General features: G+C 52.9%; 1 protein-coding gene across 2 annotated transcripts in view; it reads right to left on the bottom strand.

Moving 5' to 3' along the window:
* LOC108313458 (c-Maf inducing protein) overlaps positions 1-9,623 on the bottom strand; it is a 259,500-nt gene that overhangs the window by 31,436 nt on the left and 218,441 nt on the right. For both annotated transcript variants that reach the window (XM_017541862.2, XM_017541863.2), the window contains 3 exons: positions 9,163-9,266; positions 7,283-7,387; positions 1,624-1,977 (listed from right to left, as the gene is read on the bottom strand). In XM_017541862.2, the coding sequence (XP_017397351.1) occupies positions 1,624-1,977; positions 7,283-7,387; positions 9,163-9,266 (563 nt within the window). The remainder of the gene's footprint in view (positions 1-1,623; positions 1,978-7,282; positions 7,388-9,162; positions 9,267-9,623) is intronic.

The following is a 9,623-nucleotide window of genomic DNA, read 5'->3' as shown; positions in this document are numbered from 1 at the left end:
CACACAACACCAATGCGCACCCACGGACACCCAGTTACACAACACCAATGAGCACCCACGGACACCCAGGCACACACAACACCAATGAGCACCCACAGACACCCAGGTACACAACACTAATGCGCACCCACGGACACCCAGGTACACGGCACCAATGCTCACCCACGGACACCCAGGTACACACAACACCAATGCGCACCCACGGACACCCAGGCACACAACACCAATGCACACCCACGGACACCCAGGCACACACAACACCAATGCGCACCCACGGACACCCAGGTACACGGCACCAATGCGCACCCTCGGACACCCAGGTACACAACACCAATGCGCACCCACGGACACCCAGGCACACAGCACCAATGCGCACCCATGGACACCCAGGCACACGGCACCAACACGCACAGCCACATACCCCAAGACAGAGTCACACACTCCTGCACATCACCCGCAACTCACTAAGACACATGCACACGCACAGAGACTCACCCCAAAGCACACAGCACGCATGCTCACACAACACAAACAAACATGAGCTCATGCACACACCTGCAAACATACACAGAGAAACACACACGCTCTCCAACCCCAGAGCACAAATGGTTAAACCCATATGCCCGCACCCATAGCCACCTGTGCACAAAAGTAGCACAAGTGCCTACATACACCCACTTTTGTACATTACACACACGCACACACACCCCTTCAGAGAAATCCACATGCACGCCCACATCCATCTCCTATAAATATACACGTGGCCGGGCACGGTGGCTCATGCCTGTAATCCCAGCACTTTGGGAGGCTAAGGCAGGCAGATCATGAGGTTAAGAGATCGAGACCATCCTGGCCAACATGGTGAAGCCCCGTCTCTACTAAAAATACAAAAATTAGCCGGGAGTGGTCATGGGTGCCAGTAGTCCCAGCTACTCGGGACGCTGAGGCAGGAGAATCGCTTGAACTCAGAAGGTGGAGGGTGCAGTGAGCCAAGATTGTGCCACTCTGCTCCAGCCTGGTGACAGAGCAAGACTCCATCTCAGAAACAAACACACACACACACACACACACACGCACACACACACTCGGCCAACCACGTGTGCTGTCACATCCACATACACCCATGGCCATTTAGCCACACAAAGACACTCACAAGCTCAGAGGATCCCACAGACCCAACACCCCAGAGGTGTCCATGCACTCACAGACACACGTGGGCACCCTTGTGCTCCTGCACACCCTGGAAGATGTGCCCAGGTCCTCATACACACACAAACTCATGCACACATATGTACACATGCATGCTTGGCCATGCACCCTACACATATGTCCAGGCACTCCAGCACACAGGCACAAAGCCAAGCACGCACCCCACATGTGTATACACACACCCTATGTTCAGATACACAACCACAGCCACTCATGCACACACCCATGTGTGCCATCGCACACTGCCACATTTGTGCTTAGATTCTTGCACACACCAACTCGTGCGCACTCACACACACACCACTCTACCATGCGCACCTCTGTGTAGCTCGAACCAACGAACAGCTTAAACCCAACAGCTAAGCCCAGTTTCCTCCCACCAGCCCCAGCGGCGGGCACACAAGGGGCACTCACAGCAGCTTGAGGATTTCCACGTAGCAGCCGAGTGTGCGGTCGGCCTGGGGGCCCAGCTCGATGCTCATGGTGCTGCAGGCGGGGCTGACCATGAGGCAGTCGATGAGGTTGGGCTCGCTGTCGTTGCCCGCGCTGGCCGTCAGCGCCGGCTTGGCAGTGCTGGTGCGTTCCACCTCCACGTGGATCTCACTGGAGGCCACGACCACTGACTTGAGCCGGGCCTCAGACAGCGTGGCTTCCTGAGACACCAGGTCCGGGCTGGGGTGCAGAAGGCGCAGAGGTAAGGTGGGCTTCCGGTCGCACGGCTGCTGGCAGCCATTCCGGATTTCCTTCAGGCTTGGGGAATTGTCGCGGCTGTGGAAAGAGGCGGGAGAGGGAACGTGAGTACAAGCACTGTTCATGATGCACCACGACCCACCACCCGCTGGCTAAAGGCCTCCGTGAATCCCAGGATGAGGTCACAATGTGGTACTGTCATTGTCCCTGTGCTAAAAATGAGGAAACCGGGGCTCAGCCTGGGTGCATGGCTTGTCCAGGGTCTAGACAGGAAGAGGTAGGGATGACAGCCCAACCCGGGATGCCTGTCTCTACAGCCCATGCTGTCACCCCAACACATAACAGGTGCTCAATAAATATCTGCTGACTAACTGAGTGGATGCTGATCTCTACGGAACAGCCATAAGGCTCTTGGTGTTCTCCTCCAAAATGCCACTGGCCACTTTCTTGATTTGCCAGTGAGATCTACTATTTTGCTTTTAGTTGCTTCCTGCAGTCTAACTGCCCTCCAAGCCCTGACCGCATATCACAACGTCCTCCAGGACTCTGCTCTCCTGTCCTCAAACCCAGCCAGGTGAGAAAGCTCAGGATCTGCCCCCTCCTGGGAACCCACTTCAATGAGACCCCAAACTCCAGAAGTCCAGTCTGGGCCCTAGAGTCTGGGCCCTCCTGTCTGCAGAACCCCACTCCTGCTGGGTGACGCTTCAGGCACAAAATCAATAACCGCCTGGAGGAACACATGCCTGCACAAGGTGTTAACAGGTGTTCCCTCTGAGAGGGGCTCTTGACATTATTAATGTCACACCTGTTTGGGAAATGCTGGGGCAAACAAGATGGAATTAGGCCTCTTTGCAGCAGGACTTATCAGAGCCTTGACCCAGTTAAAGTCCCTCCTCTGATTGAGAGCTTCCCAAGGTGCCCAGTTGCCTGGGAGGTGCACTGTCAGGGACAGTAATACCATCAGTGGGTTTACTGCTGGTGCCCATGGGCCGGCACAGTCCAAATGCAGTCACATGGATGCTCACAGACATCGCTGAACAGTGATTCCTACCATCTCTGTGCCACAGGTAAGGGAAGACTGCATCAGAAGTTAAATGATCGACCCATAATTAAACAGCTCACGAGTTGATGGAGATAGGATTTGAGGCCAGATCTCCTGGACTGCAAAGCCCAGGATCCTCCCAACTAGGTTGGCTTCCAAGGTCCCCTAAGATCTGTGCAGGTCCCCTCCTCCATGAAGTCTTCCTTGATTTCTTCCTGCTACTCTTGCCCTTCCTACCCTCAAACTCCTCCTAAACCAAAGCTTTCCACCCTTGGCTGGACACTAGGATCCCCTAGAGACACTTCTAAACATCCCAAAGCCCAATTAGATGGGAATCTCCAGGGTGGAACCTGGACATGAGTAATCTTTTTTCCTTTGAGACAGAGTTTCGCTCTTGTTTCTCAGGCTGAAGAACAATGGTGTGATCTAGGCTCATCGCAACCTCCGCCTCCTGGGTTCAAGCGATCTGCCTACCTCAGCCTCCCCAGTAGCTGGGATTAAAGACACGCGTCACCACACCTGGCTAATTTTTGTATTTTTAGTAGAGATGGGGTGTCTCCGTGTTGATCAGGCCGGTCTCCAACTCCCGACCTCAGGTAATCCATCCAGCTCAGCCTCCCAAAGTGCTGGGATTATAGGCGGGAGCCACCGAGCCCGGCCTGGACATGAGTAATTTTTGAGGCTCCTCATGTTTGTGGTCAAGTTGAGATCCACTAATCCAAGACTTTAAGCACAACGGCATGATTAAAAACAGCTGCTGGTCTAGTGCTTCACTAGACGCGCCACAGGCATGTGTCCTGTGCCTCTAAAGGAGCTCCTAGGCTTGAGGACAGGGTCACGCTGCTGGCATTCTGCTGGAGGAATTGTTGCGGCTGGGGGAAGTGGTGGGAGGGGCATGTGGGCAGCAGCTCCAAGGGCTGTGTGCAGAACGTGAACGCCATGCACAGGAAGGGTCTGAATGTATCGGCACATGACAGGCCTGAGCTGAGCCCACCAAGGGTGTTTAATAAATACACTTTCAGCTTTGCTGGGGGAAATAATCCACCAGCTAAATCCCAAGAAAATTGTGTGTGGTCTGTGATGGAGGGAGACCTAAACTCTTTGGCTCAGATCTGATGTGCTCCCCACGTGCTCAGCACTCTACTTCTCTTTGTTTGCCTTTGCTGGGTTTTAAAAGTGGATTTTCAAGGCTGTTTGGCTCAGATTGGTGATTTTCTAGAGAGCCACGCTAACCTGGGTCAAGCTGTCTGTTCTTTTCAGTTTGAGTATGCTGTGTACATTTGCCCACCAAGAGCACCATGGATGGCCTAGAGGACATGACGGGCTTTATCTTGAAGGGACTGAGGGGGCGTCATGGACCTGAGCCCAAGACCTGAGCCCAGGACACGTCTTGGCAGCATCATGCTTCTCTAGGTGACACACAGGAAACTTACTGCATCAGCTAGAACCCAAGCTACTGTGGGCTCTGAGGGGGCCCAGCACAGCCAAGTGGGTGGGAGGCAGCAGGCACCGCCTCACCCTCGCCAGCCTCCAGCCTGGCATCTCCTTACCACAGCCACCTAACAGTTCGTCATGGTCACGCCTACCTACCTAGTCCATCCCCTTGCAGCAGCAGCCAGAGGGAGATCGAACTGAAGCCCCATCACGTCACTTCTCCACTTAAAGCTCACTGTGGACTCTCCAATGCCCCCAGAATAAAAGTTCTGCCACTGAAACCCAGGACTCACAGTGTCATCCTCAACCCACAGCATCGCCTGGAGGCTTGTTAGACAAGCGGCGTCTCAGGCCCCACCCCAGATGAGCAGTATCCGAATCCGCATTTTAAAGATGCGCCCTGGAGAGTCCCAGGCACCGGGAGGTTTGAGAGCGCTGCCTTCCCTTTCCTTCTCTCGGCCCCAGTCACACGGGATTTCCTCCACTCCTCCCCTGCTGGGATCTCCACATTAGGCGTGTGACAGAATCACTTGTGGAGTTTGTTTCGAATGCAGTCTCCTGGGCCACAGACCAGAAACACTGCAGCCAGGAATCTGTACTTTAAAGCAGTCCTGGGGATTCTGAAGTAGTGATTCAAAGACCCATAGACACAAAAACATTGCAGCCCGTTGTAGACGGGTATGGTGGCTCACGCCTGTAATCCCAGCACTTTGGGAGGCTGAGGTGGGCATTTCACTTGAGGCCAGTTGTTTGAGACCAGCCTGGCCGACACGGCGATATCTGGTCTCTATTAAAAATACCAAAAAAAAAAAAAAAAAAAAAAAAAAAAAAAAAAAAAAAAAAAAAAAAAAAAAAAAAAAAAAGCAACTCAACCAGGTGTGGTGGTGCACACCTGTAATTCCAGCTACTCGGGTGGCTGCAGCATGAGAACTGCTTGAACGCAGGAGGCAGAGGGTGCAGTGGACAGAAACTGTGCTACTGCACTCCAGCTTGGGTGACAGAGTGAGACTCTGTTTCCAAAAAAAATCAAAAAACAAAAACATTGTGATGAATGGCACCTTCACTCATCACTGTCAGGCCTTTGCCCCTGCTGTTCTCTCCCCTCTTCCAGCTTCTTGCCTGGAGAACAGCGGGAGATCTCAACTTAAATATCCACCTCCCCAAGGCTCCTTCCTTAACCAGCACCCGATGCAGTCTCGAACAAAAAAAGGGATGCCAGGGCCATCCTAATTAAATCAGAATGGAACTGGGAGGGTCCTGGGCACCCTTTTGTTTTTCCTTTTCTTTAAATTGAGATATAACCCGAGGTACAATGGTAAATGTCTAGCAATCAGCTCTCCAAAGAAAGAAGCCCTGATCTGGCCGGCACAGTCACCCAACACTTTGGAAAGCCAAGGCAGGCGGATCACCTGAGGTCAGCAGTTTGAGACCAGCCTGGCCAACAAAGTGAAACCCCGTCTCTACAAACATGCAAAAAATTAGCCAGGTGTGGTAGTCCACACCTATAATCCCAGCTACTCAGGAAGCTGAGGCAAGAGAATCACTTGAACCCAGGAGGTGGAGGTTGCAGTGAGCCAAGATTGTGCCACTGCACTCCAGCCTGGGTGACAAGAGCGAAAATCCGTCTAAAAAAAGAAAGAAAAAAGAAAAAAAAAAGAAGAAGCCCTGATCTGCAGTGTCTACCAATGTCTTTGGTGTAAACACTCCTACCACAGCTGACTTCAACCTACCAATATATCACTGCAGAAATGGGAAGGGACATGTTCCCAAATGGGTGAGCTGGCTCTCCTGCACACTCTGGGTATAACTTAAATACTATAAAGTCTGGAACTCTTAGGTGTAAAGCGTGGTGAGTATCTGCACACACACCCCTGTGTAATAACCACCCAGACTGGAGGTCCGTAATTTGGCTCTGTGGATGTTCTGAGCCAGGTAATGCTTTCTAGCAGGGGCTGTCGTGTGTGTGCACAGATGTTCAGCTGCATCCCAGCCTTCTACCCGCTACATGCCAGGAGCACCCCTTCTCCCACCCAAACTGTGGTGACAAAAATGTCTCCAGACATTGCCAAATATCCTCTAGGAGGAAAAGCTGCCCTGTTTGAGCACCACCGATCTAGATAAAGCAGTGAAACATATCCAGGAGTCCAGAAGCTTCTCTATGTCCTTCCCCAAAACTCCCTCATCCCAAAGGTGGCCGCTCTTCTGGCCTCTGACACCATTGATTCGCTGTGCCTAGTCTTGGGCTTTGTGTAAAAGGGACCGCACAGTATGCATCTTTTGGGCTGGCTTCTGTTGCTCAATACCACTTTGTGAAATTGAATCCTGGTAGTTTGCTGGCTGCACTGGATGCATCACTCCTGCTGCTACATAGTATTTCTTGTGTGAATACAGCACATTTATGTATCTGTTCTACTGCTGCAGGGCATTTGAGTTGAGGAGGTTTGTAGTTTTGGGCTATTACAGACACTGCTGCTACCAACACTCTTGTATTATATATGTCTTTGATGCGTATCCCCCATGTGCACACACATACACACAGTCACATGTATGTGTACAGTTCACATATGCATTTGTGTAACCATGTGCATACCTCTACACACACACCAATGTGTCCTACCTCTCCAGGGGTGAGAGATCTTCAGCATAAAACACCTGTCCCCAATGTCAAGCGGCTCTAACAGCCGCACAGCCGCGGGGCTGAGTCAGTGCTTGCTTTTCCAGCAGCATCCCTGGGTTCTGGGCCCATGAATCAGTGGGCTCAGGGGAACTGGCACACACACCATGAGGCCTGCCCAGGAAGCAGCCACTCTGCCTCCCCAGCCTGGTCAGTTCTTGGTGACTTTGCCCGTGATGGGGACCGGCAGCATTCCCCTCCCAAGCCCACCGAGCGGCAGTTCAGCAACTGACCTGTTGATGAACTCTTCATAGCAGGAGTAGATGGCAGCCAGGCACACGGCCACCAGGTTGGGCAGGACCCGGGGATGGGGGCAGTGCCCTGTGGGGCCGTGCATGCTGGAAGAAAGCAGAGTGCCGGGTGAGAAGCCTGCAGGAGTGGGGCCCACGGACAGGGGAAGGCGGACAAGGGAGGGGCGCTGCTCGGGCAAAGGGCTGCCGCTCTGCCAGCACCCCTTGGGGCTCTGAGAGCCTTTGCTGTGTAACTGGTGGCACCAGGATTTGGGTTCTGGCTGTGCCATGTGCAGGTAGTGGAAGGCAAAGGTCTCAGCTGCTGACTCTGGATCCAGGGTTCCCAGGTTCAAACCTCTGAGTGGCCCTGGAAACTTCCTAAACTCTCCACCGTTTCTGCAACTATAAAATGAGGATAACAGCCCCCTCCTCAGTAGGGGACAGTTAGGACCAAATTTTCTAATTCACAGAGACCCCTAGCATACGGTAGCCATATGTCCTGGGACAGTCATGCTTACACCTAGGGGGTGGGGAGCGGTTCAGGAATAATTATTCCTAACACCTCATTTTATATGTCCTGCTTTGGAAGGAAAATGATTGGGGTCATTCTGGCTTAGCAGAGTCTGCAAACAGTCACTAAGTCCGCAGTAAGTGCCGGTAATTACTAGTTGTCACGACTATTTCTGTCCTTCATTTTCTCGTCTGTAAAATGGGTTGCTTAGGGCCCTGAGGATAACACCTGTTCCACTTCTGAGAAGCTGTCACCGAGGCTGCTGTCACTAAGAAAGGCCTACCCTGACAAGATTTTGCAAACCATATCTGGGTGGCATTACCAGGGCTCCTGCATGAAGGCATGTCACAAAGCCACCCTCAAATGGCTTTGTGAGTTCCAAGTGAGCATGTTTAGGAAACACGTAGCTTCAGAACTTGTTTAAACAGGTTATTTTGATTGTCTTAAAAGATTAGAAGAGGCTGGGGGCAGTGGCTCACCCCTGTAATCCCAGCACTTTGGAAGCCAAGGCGGGCAGATCACCTGAAGTCACGAGTTCGAGATCAGCCTGGCCAACATAGTGAAACCCCGTCTCTACTAAAAATATAAAAATTAGCCGGTGTGGTGATGCACACCTGTAGTCCCAGCTATTTGGGAGGCTGAGGCAGGAGAATTGCTTGAACCCAGGAGACGGAGGTTGCAGTGAGCCGAGATCATGTCACTGCAGTCCAGCCTGGGTGACAGAGCAAGACTCTGCTCAAAACAAACACAGAAACAAACAAACGTACGTGCCGAGAACAAGAATGCTGACAGCTTGGCCTGACGCGAGGCTTCTGCAGCGTTCTCTATGTGTTGCGGCTATGAGCTCACTGGAGCATCACTAACCGGATGAGGGGTACTACGGCTCTTGCGTTACAGATGAGGAAACTGGAGCACAGAGAGAAAATTTTAAAATAAAAAAAGCAAAAGCAACCCCGTCCCCCCCCGCCCCCCATAGCAAAAACAACAACAAAAACAAAAAACCGAAACACCAACCCCAAGGACCAAAAGTGAGGAAGAGCAAGAATATTTGGCTTCCTCTGGGTGATGTTACGGAGTGGCTGTTCAAGTACCCGACGACGACGCTCTGGGACCACCGGGGTAGGAGTGAGTCCTAAACACTGGGCGCCCACAGCCCGAGGGGCTTGGGACCTGAGGAAACGCCCGCGTTGTGCAGGTCCACTGCCGTTTTCCGAGTTCCTCCCGGGCACTGCGCAGTGGGCTAGGGGCTTTGTCACAGATGTGGTCTTCATTTAATCACACAACTGCCCCCCATGGCTATCCGAGGAAACAGGATCGGAGAGGAAAGTGGCTCCGAGGCCAGGGAGGAGAGGGCATCGCGCTGGAGACCCACCTCTGGATGAACTTCTTCACCACTTCCATCCCCGCATTGAGCTCGTTCAAGGCAAGGATGTACTCCTGAGTAAACAGCCTCAGTCGCGGGCACTTCCCAAAGTCCTGCAGAGAGGGCAGAGGGCGGGAGTGAGGGGACGCTGCAGGCAGCCAGGCACCGGAAGGAAGGGCAGGACCCAGCTCAGCCTGGAGCTGCCCATGTGGACGGCAATGGGCAGACGCCAGCCCTCTCGAAAGCACAGGCGGCATCTCTAGTTCACAGAACGGCACCGCGACACTGCGTGTCCGCTCTGAAGGACCATCGACGCTTTTGGCTGTAGAGAAAGGCGCCCTCAAAAGGCACATGCGAGACAAATGAGGAGGAAAGAAAGCCAGGAAGCCTGGGGGGACAAGTGAGGGTGCTTCCGAGGGGATGTGGAGTACAGGAGGTGTGAGTGAGAGGTGGCTGTGGAAGTGAGTGTG

Source organism: Cebus imitator, unplaced genomic scaffold (genome assembly GCF_001604975.1).
Source record: "Cebus imitator isolate Cc_AM_T3 unplaced genomic scaffold, Cebus_imitator-1.0 Scaffold137, whole genome shotgun sequence".
In the NCBI taxonomy this organism is placed as follows: Eukaryota; Metazoa; Chordata; class Mammalia; order Primates; family Cebidae; genus Cebus; species Cebus imitator.
Note: the sequence above shows the minus strand (reverse complement) of the source record. Positions and strands in the feature narration are given on the sequence as shown.